This window comes from Cherax quadricarinatus, chromosome 89 (assembly GCF_038502225.1).
Source record: "Cherax quadricarinatus isolate ZL_2023a chromosome 89, ASM3850222v1, whole genome shotgun sequence".
Lineage (NCBI taxonomy): Eukaryota > Metazoa > Arthropoda > Malacostraca > Decapoda > Parastacidae > Cherax > Cherax quadricarinatus.
Genome location: NC_091380.1, coordinates 1,008,283 through 1,022,762, shown reverse-complemented (window position 1 = coordinate 1,022,762; position 14,480 = coordinate 1,008,283). Strand labels below are relative to the sequence as shown.

At 37.6% G+C, this 14,480-nt stretch overlaps 1 protein-coding gene across 3 annotated transcripts; it reads left to right on the top strand.

Moving 5' to 3' along the window:
• Nucleotides 1-544: 544 nt before the first annotated feature.
• On the top strand, nt 545-13,650 carry LOC128697180 (palmitoyl-protein thioesterase ABHD10, mitochondrial-like). Of its 3 annotated transcripts, none has more exons than XM_070104050.1 (6): nt 545-651; nt 4,788-5,049; nt 7,069-7,229; nt 8,167-8,314; nt 9,296-9,544; nt 13,448-13,650. In XM_070104050.1, the coding sequence occupies exons 2-6, from the start codon at nt 5,008-5,010 to the stop codon at nt 13,616-13,618; spliced, it is 771 nt and encodes a 256-aa protein (XP_069960151.1). In that variant the 5' UTR covers nt 545-651; nt 4,788-5,007; the 3' UTR covers nt 13,619-13,650. The 3 variants fall into 3 exon arrangements, with proteins under 3 accessions (XP_069960151.1, XP_053644698.1, XP_069960152.1); XM_070104051.1 differs by having other exon boundaries at nt 551-667; XM_053788723.2 differs by lacking the exon at nt 4,788-5,049 and having other exon boundaries at nt 547-651.
• The last annotated feature ends 830 nt before the right edge of the window (nt 13,651-14,480 follow it).

Sequence of the window (14,480 nt, the reverse complement as noted above, 5' to 3'; positions counted from 1 at the left end):
CGGGGCTTGTGGTAGATCAGGGCCTGATCAACCGGACTATTACTGTTGGCAGCAGCACGCAGACCGACGTGGTACTTCTACCTCGGTTGGTCAGGTACTGACGTCAGGTCTCCCTCCCGCGCCTTTTTTGAGGTGGGGGGTTAGAGCTTTTCTAATTGTAATTATTTTTTAAAACAACTTTATCCAATGCTAATAAAGCAGTTGAAATTAAAATAGTGCATAATATAATACCTATAATATTCTGCTGTCGATATTAAATAAAAATATTTATAATCACTGGAGTCTTAACAATGGAACATATAATAAATCAGACCTAAACAATTAAATGAGTATTAATGACCCTTGTGGGTTTAGCGCTCGATTTTGATGATAATTTGATAAACGAATATTAAAATTAAACTTTTTTGTTAAAATTGTGATTTAAAGCTTAGTTGTAAATAATAATTTGCGATTCTTTATAATAATAATAATTTCGATAATAATATGCAAGAAAAATGTTAAAGAGAAACAATTCTATGTAACAACGTTTTAATATATATTTTTTATGTAAAATTTTGAGTTAGATCATAATGGCGTCAGTTGGTGGTAGTCCAGTAATATTATAATTTATGGACGAAATGCATCAAGAAGCAGACTTACGTATTATTTCTGGTCAGTATTATCTCTGGTCAATATTATCTCTGGTCAGTATTATCTCTGGTCAGTATTATCTCTGGTCAGTATTATCTCTGGTCATTATTATCTCTGGTCATTATCTTTGGTCATTATCTTTTGTCAATATTATCTTTGGTCAGTATTATATCTGGTCAATATTATCTTTGGTCAGTATTATCTCTGGTCAATATTATCTTTTGTCAGTATTATTTTTGGTCAGTATTATCTGGTCAGTATTATCTTTTGTCAGTATTATCTCTGGTCAGTATTATCTCTGGTCTGTATTATCTCTGGTCAGTATTATCTCTGGTCAGTATTATCTTTGGTCAGTATTATCTTTGGTCTGTATTATCTCTGGTCAGTATTATCTCTGGTCAGTATTATCTCTGGTCAGTATTATCTCTGGTCAGTATTATCTCTGGTCTGTATTATCTCTGGTCTGTATTATCTCTGGTCAGTATTATCTCTGGTCAGTATTATCTCTGGTCTGTATTATCTCTGGTCACTATTATCTCTGGTCAGTATTATCTCTGGTCAGTATTATCTTTGGTCAGTATTATCTCTGGTCTGTATTATCTCTGGTCAGTATTATCTCTGGTCAGTATTATCTCTGGTCAGTATTATCTCTGGTCAGTATTATCTTTGGTCAGTATTATCTCTGGTCAGTATTATTTCTGGTCAGTATTATCTCTGGTCAGTATTATCTTTGGTCATTATTATCTTTGGTCATTATCATCTCTGGTCAGTATTATCTTTGGTCAGTATTCTCTTAGGTCAGTATTATCTCTGGTCATTATCTTTGGTCAGTATTATCTCTGGTCAGTATTATCTCAGGTCAGTATTATCTCTGGTCATTATCTTTGGTCAGTATTATCTCTGGTCATTATTATCTTTGGTCATCATTTCTGGTCAATATTATCTCTGAGCATTATCTTTGGTCATTATCATCTCTGGTCAATATCATTTCTGGTCATTATTATCTCTGGTCATTATCATCTCTGGTCAATATTATCTTTGGTCATTATCATCTCTGGTCAATATTATCTCCGGTCATTATCTTTGGTCAGTATTATCTCTGGTCACTATTATCTCTGGTCATTATTATCTCTGGTCATTATTATCTCTGGTCATTATCATCTCTGGTCATTATCTTTGGTCATTATCTTTGGTCAGTATATCTCAGGTCATTATCTGTGGTCATCTCTGGTCATTATCTTTTGTCAGTATTATATCTGGTCAGTATTATCTTTGGTCAGTATTATCTCTGGTCAGTATTATTTCTGGTCATTATCATCTCTGGTCATTATTATCTCTGGTCATTATCATCTCTGGTCATTATCTTTTGTCAGTATTATATCTGGTCATTATTATCTTTGGTCAGTATTATCTCTGGTCATTATTATTATAATCAAAAAGAAGCGCTAAGCCACAAGGACTATACAGTATCTCTGGTCAGTATTATCTTTGGTCAATATTTTCTCTGGTCAGTATTATCTTTGGTCAGTATTATCTCTGGTCAGTATTATCTTTCGTCAGTATTATCTCTGGTCAGTATTATCTTGTCAGTATTATCTTTGGTCAGTATTATCTCTGGTCAATATTATCTTTGGTCACTATTATCTCTGGTCAGTATTATCTTTGGTCTGTATTATCTCTGGTCAGTATTATCTATGGTCAGTATTATCTATGGTCAGTATTGTCATTTATGGTCAGTATTGTCATCTCTGGTCAGTTTTGTCATCTCTGGTCAGTATTGTCATCTCTGGTCAGTATTGTCATCTCTGGTCAGTATTGTCATCTCTGGTCAATATTGTCATCTCTGGTCAATATTGTCATCTCTGGTCAATATTGTCATCTCTGGTCAACATTGTCATCTCTGGTCAGTATTGTCATCTCTGGTCAATATTGTCATCTCTGGTCAGTATTGTCATCTCTGGTCAATATTGTCATCTCTGGTCAGTATTGTCATCTCTGGTCAATATTGTCATCTCTGGTCAATATTGTCATCTCTGGTCAATATTGTCATCTCTGGTCAATATCTTCACAACAGAACTACAAAGTACAATATTTGCCCCCATCTTTTTCCTCATCTTAATATCTAACATAGACAAAGATGTAAACCATAGATAGCTCTGTGTCTTCTTTTGCAGACATTACTAAAATTTGTATGAGTGTCGTCCATTAAGGACACTAAATCTCCTAGTGGATACAAACCAAGTTTTCCAGTGGGCCGCAAAAAAACGATATTAAGTTCAAATGGGGGCGAAATTTCAGTTACTTAATTATGAAAAACTTGAGGAAATAAAGGATAAAATGGAGTATAACACAAATTCTAGCCACACAATAGAGTAAAAAGCTAATGTGACTTTGGAATGATAATGTCAAAAGATCTTTACTTCAAGGATCACAACGATGTCAGTGTCACAGCTACGAGGACAGCGCTGTATGACCCTTGTGGGTTTAGTGCTTGATTTTTATAATAATCATAGCGAGGAAAATGATAGGATGGATAATGAGAACCTTTAAAACAAGGGATGCCAAGTCAATGATAATCCTCTTGAAGTCACTTTATTTTCTCTAGACAGGAGTATTGCTGTGCACTAACAGCCCCATTCAAAGCAGGTGAAATTGCAAATCTGGAGACTGTACAGAGAACCTTCGCTGCACATATAAGTTCAGTCAAGCACCTCAGTTACTTGGAATATTTGAAGTTCTTTGACCTGTATTCCTTGAAACACAGATGAGAAAGATGCATCATAATTTACTTTTGGAAAATCCTAGAGGGACTCATCCCAAATCTGCACACTGAAATCACTTCCTATGAAAGCAAAATACTCAGCAGACAGTGCAACCTTTCCCCCTTTTGAAAAGTAGCGATGCTGTGAGTACGCTAAGATAAAATAGAGTTGGGGGAGGTTCATTTCTATTCAACAGCCTCCCATCATACAAAACAATTACTAATAGATCCTTGGCTGTCTTCAAGAAGGAACTGGATAGATTCCTAAAGTCAGTACCCAACCAGCTGGGCTGTGGTTCATACGTTGGATTGTGCGAGGCCAGCAGTAACAGCCTGGTTGATCAGGTCCTGATCCACTGGGAGACCTGATCATGGACTGGGCCACTTGGGTGTTTACACCCAGAACACTTAGATGAATCAGTATTATCACCTTGATGTAATATTGGATCAAATCTGGTTACCTCCCTTTCCTCAGGTGCTGTGTGTAACTTAAGCATTTAGCACATCACCATAAATATAATTCAGTACTAATTTGATCATGTAAATCCCCTTGGCAGCCTTGTATGCCCACTTGACAGTCTTAACTAACCTGCTTGGCAGCCTTATAAGCCATTTTTGATAAAAGCACTGTATATTAAGAGTTACATTAACAATTTACAGACTGTTTAGTACATTCTGTTCAATGCAGAAGACAGCACATCACCCTGGGGGATAAAAACATCAGTGCAGGGGACAGCACATCACCTTGGGGGACATAACATTAATGCAGGAGGCAGCACATCACCCTGGAAGCAAAAACATCAGTGCAGGAGACAGCACATCACCCTGGGGGGCAACATCAATGCAGGAGACAGCACATCACCCTGGGGGGCAACATCAATGCAGGAGACAGCACATCAGCTTGGGGGCAACATCAGTGCAGGAGACAGCACATCACCCTGGATTCAAAAACATCAATACAATAAACAGCACATCACCTTGGGGTGCAACATAAATGGAGAATACAGCACATTACCTGGGGGGTGGGGGGGAAGCATCATGGATTAAATATGCCATGATATTTTTTAATACAAAAGTATATTTCATTATTACTGAATAATATAGTACAGGCTCACCACTGATTTTCTGGCACCCCTGGTTCCAAAGCTTTACCGGATTAACCATTTTGTCAAACCAACAGTGATAACCTTCTTCATCACACTCGAATCCTGTGCGTCTCTAAAGCACCATGTACTGTTACAACCTTAAACTAAACAAATATTAAATGTAAATTAAATAATTAAATTAAACAATATTTTTTTCGACAAGAAAATTTATTTATGCATCTGGAAGTTGAGAGTTGTGATGATTACTGTTTCCTAGTTGATCATTTCATCTTGCATTTCTGATGCTGCAGGTGTGACATCCGGGGTACTTGAAGTTGAAGCCACAGGACACATTCTTTTTGGCTACACACACCTCCATCTGTGGGCTGCCTAGTAAACTGGTCTGGCGGGTGCAGGAATTTCAAGTTCTTGCTAGTAATTTTATCCAAGCTAAAGGAGGTGCCGAACTGTCCATTGCCGGAAAATTGGTGGTGTACCTGTACATATCTTTGTATTGTTTTCCTCCAGATCATGGAAACTCCCAAGGAAGAACCAGAGATGCAGAGTCACACGGTACAGTATGTTCTTCATCAGTTGTCTGTGTTAATTTGAGAGAGAGAGCATTATTTTGAGTTTTCATTGCAGCAAAGAGTAAAGTGCGGAGACATTTAAAGTATAGTGTAACTAACAGAATTAATGGTCCTCTTTCCCATCCCCCCAAAAAGAGCTTAAGAATATTTTCTTTGTAAATTTCTCATGGTTATAGCATGCATGACCTTCCTTTGAGTACAGTTTCCCTCTATTTTGTGTTCTTTTGCATTATACATAGTATTGTATTATTTATATCCCCTTAAATTGTAAATTAGCCTTTTATAAATTTGTGTGTGATCATCATGACTCCTTTCCCCTACCTTCCAAAGCGAACATCTCCACAATCATTCTTTGTGTTAATTTTTTTAATTTTGTTATCTGTTTTGTTCACTTTGAGTTTCCCTTTTATAAAAACTGTATTTATATGCAGACACTACACCACAGCCAGTTGAAGTATAATAATGCAAGTCTAACATACAGTGTTTTTGGAATTGCCTAAAAGCTTGTTTACAGTACAGTGGACCCCCGCATAACGATTACCTCCGAATGCGACCAATTATGTAAGTGTATTTATGTAAGTGCGTTTGTACGTGTATGTTTGGGGGTCTGAAATGGACTAATCTACTTCACAATATTCCTTATGGGAATAAATTCGGTCAGTACTGGCACCTGAACATACTTATGGAGTGAAAAAATATCGTTAACCGGGGGTCCACTGTATTTAGTAAACGACATTACGTAGACTTGGCAGACGATGCAACATCCCCCCAATGAAAAGCAGGGGTGTCACTAGCACGTTAAGAGACCATACAATAAGTGTCAGGGGCCCAAGACTGTTCAACTGCCTCCCAGCATACATAAGGGGGATTACCAACAGACCCCTGGCAGTCTTCAAGCTGGCACTGGACAAGCACCTAAAGTCGGTTCCTGACCAGCCGGGCTGTGGCTCGTACGTTGGTTTGCGTGCAGCCAGCAGTAACAGCCTGGTTGATCAGGCTCTGATCCACCAGGAGGCCTGGTCACAGACCTGGCCGCGGGGGCATTGACCCCCGGAACTCTCTCCAGGTAAACATTTATTTAATTCCATGGAAGTAATCTGTTGTATATAATTAATGTCTTTTCTTACACATGCTCTTAACATTATGTTTTACATTCTATATTCAAAATGTGATCTGTTACCATTTTCATTGTTGTCCATTACTGAAATGGTAATGGTAGAAATGTACCTTGTGAGCAAGGTAATATTGTGTGAAGAGATTTAGGGAGACCAGTTAGCCAGGCTTGAGTCCTGGAGGTGGGAAGTACAGTGCCTGCACTCTGAAGGAGGGGTTTGGGATATTTGTTATTTATTGCAACGTCTGAACTGTCATATCTGTGCACCTCTTGCAAGACAGTGATAGTGTGAATGATGGTGAAAGTGTTTTATTTTTTTGAGTCACCCTGCCTCAGTGGGAGACGGCTAGTGTGTTAAAAAAAAAAAGTGTGTTAGCCGATTGCTGTAGATCTCATAAAAGGAAAGAATTTTCTACGCTGGGCAAAATGCCCAGGACATACTGGAATCATCCAAGTATCACATAAGACGTATGTGCTCACTGGCGTATAAGGTCACTGTGTCAAGAATAAGGTTACTATATGAAATTCTGTGAAGTTTGAATAAATGGTTTAGAAAACTGACAAGTTAATAAATGAAACACCTGTGTGACACTTGGGTATCTTCATCCTGGAACTGTTTCACCAGTCAGTGACTTCTTCAGTCGAGTGCCGAGAAAGATGGAAGACAAGGAGGAATTTGAAGTAATCAAACTCCTCCTCCTTATCTTCCATCTTTTTTCTCTGTATTGTACTAAAGAAGCCTCTGGCTGGTAAAACATTTCCAGAATAAAGATACTTAAGTGTCGCACAAGTATCTTGTTTATCATTCTGTGAAGTGTTGACATTCAAGTATTTCAGCTTTATACTCATAAATAACCAGAACTGGAAGTTTTGTATTTCTCATTCTAGATTGAGAATTGTTATGGGTCACGTAAGCTGGCCTACATGATGCTAAGTGGCAGAAGAGAGCATGGTATATTTTACATACCAGGTTTTATGGGAGACATGACTGACAAGAAACCAGAGTTCTTGAATAAGTTTTGCAAAGAACATGACTTTTCATTCTTAAGGTGAGATGATCTGTTTTTAATAGTATTATGCATATTTTGAACACAGAGTATTTACCTGATGTCTGCCATAATAGTTATGAAAAGCACTAAATTTGTGAGGTTTATCCCTTCTCTGAAGACACTAATAACCCACATATAGCAGAAAGAACTTATAAGAACATGAGAACATAAGAAAGAAGGAACACTGCAACAGGCCTACTGATCCATTCAGAGCAGGTCCATGTCCCCCCCCTCCCCCCAGATTAGACCAATGGCCCACCCAGTCTGGTCATCCCCACTCAGGGATGGAGCACTGTACCAGACCCAGCAGCACAAGCTAGTCAGGTCCAACTCACACCCACCCACACCCACTCATGTATTTATCTAACCTATTTTTAAAACTACACAACGTTTTAGCCTCAATAACTGTACTCGGGAGCTTGTTCCACTCATCCACAACTCTATTACCAAACCAGTGCTTTCCTATAGCCTTCCTGAATCTGAATTCAGTCAGACTTGGGTGTCAGTCAAGTATGTGTAGGACCCAGGACTTCTAACTATATGCTCAGCTTTAAGAAACACTGGGAAAGCTTAACAAAAGTAGTGTTATAGCACATATTTCTTATATGTTAATATTTCACATATTTAAAAAAAAAAAAGCCATATGAAAAGCACAATAAAATTTGAGAGATTATTTATTTTGATTCTATTATTATTATTATAATAAAAAAGAAGCGCTAAGCCACAAGGACTATACAGATTTTGATTCTAAAATAATGGATTTTTATTTAAAATAATTTACTTTTAGTGGCAATTAATAGGTCAGTATAAGATTTCATTTACAGTAATTAAATTTTATTTATAAATTTTGACGTTCACAGTTCATTATATAAGAGATACTCATATCTGTAGTGATGGTGTCTCATCAAAGACCAGTGTACTGTATATTTTTTTTCAGGTATGATCCCACATATGTGGCAAAAAGTGCAGGCAGTGACCCTATAGAATATAAACTGATTATTTCCACTTGGATAGACGATGCTTTGGAGATGTTCAACCTTACAAGGGGCTCGCAGATTATTGTGTCACACTCACTTGGGGGATTGGTAAGTTTTGTATGGTCGACTTCTACAGTACCTGGTCAATGTCTCAAATTCAAATTTCAAGATTTATTCCACCAAAAAAAAAAAAAAAAAAAAAATATGTAAGATTCTAGTATAGGTACCATGGTTGAACCCATTGTATACATGGCATTTGTAGCAAAATGTATCAGTGACTCATGAAATCGTGATGACACGATTGCAACCAAACCATATCCCCGTCCAGGAGTACAGATAGTGCTGTAAGATTTCCTTCATTCTTACAACAAATACCAATAAATTACCAATAAATGTATGTAACATAAATACCAATAAATGTATGTAAAATGGGCTTTAGGAAGGTGAGCTCTTCTTCCCTTGTTGTTAGATTGCAAAAGTGGTTTTAGGAACTAAATATGGGGAAGTGGAACAAAATTCTTCCTCTGTAAGTCATGCGTGTCAAGAGGCAACCGAAATGCTGGGAGCAACGAGCTAGTAACCCTCTTCTGTATAAATTACTAAATTTTAAAAGGGAAACTTTCATTTTTCATTTTAGATCACCCTGCCTTAGTGGGATATGGTCAGTTTGTAAAAAAAAAAAAAAAAAAGTGCAGTGCCTGCACTCTGGAAAAGGGCGGTAATGTTGCAATTTGGAGTCATTTGACAAAATTATGCTATCTGTACACACTTCTGCCATGTCATCTCTTGATTGAATGATGGTGAATGTGTTACCTTTGTTTCTGTCACCCTACATGTGATACACTTTTTGTGAAAAGCCATTAGTGTGCACAGCATTTTGGGTAAAAAAACATTTTTTTTAATACATTGGTTACCTCCCACCAAGGTAAGGGGAGCCAGAAAAAGAAAGCACATTCACCATCATACATTCCTTAGCTCTTTTTCCTTCTGAGTACAGATTTTACAATTCCAGTGACCTCTGTACATAAACTTATGATTTGGTGGAATCAGGGTCAGATCTGTAGTTAATGTGTCAACGATTATTTTCAGATAGCTCTTCATTTAGCATTGAAGCATCCTGAGAGAGTTACTGCTTTGATGTTATTGGGTCCAGTGTACAACTTACATGAAGCAGTGACAACAACCCCCACTGACAGCAAGTTAATGGAAGGGGCATCACAGCACATAGGTTATTTTAATATTTTAAAATTGCTCAGGGATGCAAAGCAGCACAATATTCAACTTGGCAGTAGTCTGATAAACATAAACTGCAGAGTAACCATCATTCATGGAGAAAAAGTAAGTATGAAATATATACAGGAAGGCCTGGTTTGTATGGCTCTTTGGTTCCCGACCCTGTGCAATAAGGAAAAATCGCCAGCAGGTGGAAAAGAACATTTTTTCATTATTGAATGCATCTGAAACACTCAATAATGTATTTACACTATCATACATTAAGTGCTCAATGCAGCTATGCTTAAAAAATATAGATAAAAAACAAAATAAATACAGTAGGACCCCAATATCCATGAGCCAGGTATGTGTGGTTTCAGCTATCCACTGTTTACTGTGGCCAAAAAATAACCGTTAATTTTGCTTAATAATGACCTCAAAGTGTTATAGTAGTGATGGTGGAAGTTCTTCAAAGTTCAAGCGAAGCCATGAAGTTCTTCCCATCAGTGAAAAAGTGATAATTCTCCATTTATTGTGCATGATTTATCAATTACACTTTATAATAGGTATGTGTAGGACTTATATACAGGGTTTGGTACATTCCACAGTTTAAGTATCTGCGGCAGGTCCTTGGAACACATCCCCCATGGAAATGGGGACCTACTGTACATAGTACACACAATACTTACCTTAAAATATGGTGCTGAAAATGGGGGATAAGTGGTAAAAACACCGAACATAATGAACAGTGGCTGAGTTGAAAGTTAACAAAAACATGGAATAGTGATAAAGAAGGTGATGAACGTGCTGGGCACTCCAGTATAAGATTATAATTTGGCAGTAAGAAAATAAATCTTTAATAATTTTCACACTAACCCCCAATTTTAAGGAAAAATTTAAGATAACATTTCAGTCCCTCGTGGCCCATTATCAAACCAAAAGTGTCAAATTGTACATTACTTGTTAATTGTTTCATCCATGTTACCATAACTTGTGTGCTTCTGTATATATTGGAGGTGGACTTGGACTCAGGGTACCTAGGAAGTCCATGGCTTGTGTATGCTCTAAACATTTAACCCGTAAATGGTCCAAACGTATATACAGTGGACCCCCGGTTAACGAACTTTTTTCATTCCAGTAGTATGTTCAGGTGCCAGTACTGACCGAATTTTTTCCCATAAGGAATATTGTGAAGTAGATTAGTCCATTTCAGACCCCCAAACACACGTACAAACGCACTTACATAAATACACTTACATAATTGGTCGCATTTGGAGGTGATCGTTAAGCGGGGGTCCACTGTATACATTTTTTCAACATTTGGAAGTATGTAAAAAAAGTAGATCTTCTTTTTTGTTTTTTTACATTTGAAAATGTGTAAAAAAACTTTGATCTACTTTTTTTTTGTTATATTTGAAAATATGTAAAAAAACGTAGATCTACTTTTGTAGCACTACACATGTGAACGTAGATCTGCTTGGACCGTTTACGGGTTAAAATGAGTTTTTGCAAGGGTATACTAAACTATATCAATTTTGACTGGCAGGCACATAGTGTTCTTCAAATTTATTATTCTTCAGGTGAAGACTAAAACATTGAGGAAAGGAAGAATCTTTATTTATGGAAGGTATTTTACATTTATTCATGTAGGAAAAGCTACATACACTGGATTATTATTATTATAATAAAAAAGAAGCACTAAACTGCAAGGGTACGTACACTGGAAAGATGATAATTACGCACATTTCAAGAAGAACCTGTGCATAATTGCATATTGTTTCTCGCAGAACTATAGTTAAAACTAGTATTGGGTCATCCTAAAAGTAGCAGGCCAGTGTTCTAACCAATAGACCATATATATTAACTTGATAAGATTTTTCGATGCCCGAAATACTGTGCAGGCTGTGGGCTTGTTGCAAAATCTGTATCACTAGTACACTTTTTATGTGAATAAAAAAATTATTATTGTTGCAACAAGATACCTATATAGCTAATTGGATGAATATTATAAGAAGGTTGGTAGCCAAGAACAACCTGGGGGAGGGTACTACCATCCTGGAAATATAAACACATGTGCAGTATAATGTGATCCTTTATTGACAAAGTTTTGCCCACACAGTGGGCTTTTTCAAGTCACAAACAGATCTACCTGGGGTGGAAGGTACGCGAGTATTTATAGTCAGGTTCAGAATGCTGAGATCGGGTGGAGAATGCTGCATCTGATGATGTACCGAGTGGGGTTATAGAGTCTAAAACTACCATCCTGCCAGATGAGTGTACAATGGTAGGATTGCTGTTGTTTTCTTCATTCTGTCTCATAAACATGCAAGATGACAGGTATATATTCTTATGTCTACTTACATCAAGCTTATACTACACATGCAGTTGTGCAAGTGTAGTGCAGTTGTACATGTGTAATGCAGTTGTGCGTGTGTAGTTTTTTTTTAAAATGTCAGCCAGCCGTCTCCCACTGAGGTAGGGTGATCCAATAAAGAAACGCTTTCAGCATCATTCAACACTCATCATCATTCACACATAATCACTGTCTTTGCAAAGGCTCCCAGATACAGCAGTTCAGATGTTACTCCAAACAGCAAATATCCCAAACCCCTCCTTTAAAGTGCAGGCATTGTACTTCCCACCTCCAGGACTCAAGTCCAGCTAACTGGTTTCCCTGAATCCCTTCACAAAATATTACTCTGTTCACACTTCAACAGCTTGTCAAGTCCCAAAAACCATTTATCTCGATTCACTCCTATCTAACACGCTCACATGCCTGCTGTATGTCCAAGCCCCTTGTGCACAAAACCTCTTTTATCCCTCCCTCCATCCTTTCTAGGACAACCCCTAACCCTCCTCTCCTCCAATACAGATTTAAAACCCTCCAAGTAATCCTATTTTGCTCCATCGTCTCTAAATGACCAAACCGCCTCAACAACCCCTCCTCAGCCCTCTGAATAATACTTCTAGTAACTCCACACCTCCTAATTTTCACATTACGAATTCTCTGCATAATACTTATACCACACATTTCCTTTAGACACGACATTTCCACTGCCTTCAGCCTCCTCCTTGCTGCAGCCTATACAACCCATGCTTCACACCCATATAATAGTGTTGGTACCATTATACTCTCATACATTCTCTTCTTTGCCTCCATGGATAGCGTTCTTTGTCTCCACATATCCCTCAGTGCACCACCCACCCTTTTCCCTTCATCAATTCTATGGTTTACCTCATCCTTCATAAACACATTTGTTGACAAGTCAACTCCCAAATATCCAAACACATTCACTTCTTCCATACTCCCTCCCTCCAATGTGATATCCAATTTTTCTTTACCTAACTCATATGATACACTTGATCTACACATCCCCTACCCATTCTAGAGCCTCCTTGTTCATTTGCAGTCCTGCTCTCTAATTCTTTCAATAATAACCCTACCATATACTTTACCTGGTACACTCAGTAGGCTTATTCCACTATAATTTTTACACTCTTTTTGTCCCCCATCCCTTTATATAAATGAATTATGCATGCTGTCTGACACTCCCTTGGTACCTTCCCGTCTTTCATACATTAATTGAACAAAAGTGTTGAGCTCTTCAAAACTATATTCCCACCTGCTTTACTGCCTTTCATTCTACCCACTGCCTCATACACCTCCACCACACTGGCATCTTACATATTCATGAGACAGAAAGGAAAGACCAACAGTCCTGCCTGGTCATTATGTAAAGTGCACAAATGATCTGAGTGATATTACATAGATTAGCAACTCAGTTACAAGTCTGTTAAGTGTTAAATTGACCGTTAAACTTGTCTATCAACCATTAGACTTTGTCTGCCGATATTTCTTAACTTCAAGGGAAATGCCTTAATGCTGGTGAAAGGGCTTTTAATTCAAGGAAATGGAGCTACCCTTTTCTTGGATTAAAACAGATTGCCTACCCTTCCCCAGGTGCTGCATGACCCCTACATGCTGGGCACTTCCCATAAATATACTTATTACATTATCTTTTATTTCAGGATGAGATCCCGTATGAATTTTCTGAAAAGTTATTCAAGGCATTAGCATCCACCGAGAAGACTTTAACATTAATTGAATCTGGAAGTCATTTTCTTGAAGATGACTATTGTCTTGAGGCAATAAAAGTTGCTCTCTTAGACCTGGCTCAGATTCATGGAAAATCTTCATAAAAGCAGCTTTCTTCTCTACTTAATTTTTCTCTTCCTGGCCCTAGTGTAGCTTTTTTTTTATGTAATGCAAAGGTATTTAATGAGACACCTGTTTATGATTACTACTAAATGTAAAAAAATATCCTTAAGGATTAGGAAATTTGAGCTATGATTGTGCAATGAATAACTTTGTAAATACTTTAGATCATTGCTTACCCAGTGACTGGTTACTTGGCTGCTGCCGTCATCTTGTGGTCATTTTATCTGGCACACAAACAAACACAGAAAAGGAAAATGCATAACGAATGGACCATTAATTCCAAGACCATTTCCCAGTGGTCCTGGAATTAATGATCTACTGTATTATGTATATTGGTGTACTGTAGTACAGTATTGTAGCATTAGCAGAACTAGGAATATTGTATAAAAAAGACTGCAATGCATGGGGAACTTTTATTCAGGAAATGGGTTGTTTGCCAGGAACTTGTCAGGCCGAGGCAGCTCATGGTTAGTGCAAAGTTTCCTGAGTAAAAGTTCCCATATGTTGCACGTGTATGTATTTTCTTTGAACTTTTTGTCGGTATTAGTCACACTGGAAACAGTGTTTGGAAGTAGATCTTTTTTTTCTGCTACATTGCATTATTAATGATAACCTAAATTCATTGAAAGATTAGGGTTTAAGATGGATATAAAAAGAGCTGTTTCTTACCTTATTTTGCCCGATATTGCTCAGTTTTTGGGAGAGCTGTGTCACTGTGGCATTTCTTCTGGACCTGGTTGGAGCTTGAACAATCACCAAATTTCCCATCTTGAGTCCTGGTGTGTCCTGTCTGACATTTCCACTCCTGAATTTAATAAGTATTATAGGCTTAGGATATCTTCC

Coding starts and splice junctions, on each gene's coding strand:
- LOC128697180 (XM_070104050.1), top strand. CDS start 5,008: ATGGAAACTCCCAAGGAAGAACCAGAGATGCAGAGTCACACG. Junction 5,050..7,068: donor CAGAGATGCAGAGTCACACG/GTACAGTATGTT, acceptor TTCTCATTCTAG/ATTGAGAATTGTTATGGGTC. Junction 9,545..13,447: donor CCATCATTCATGGAGAAAAA/GTAAGTATGAAA, acceptor CTTTTATTTCAG/GATGAGATCCCGTATGAATT.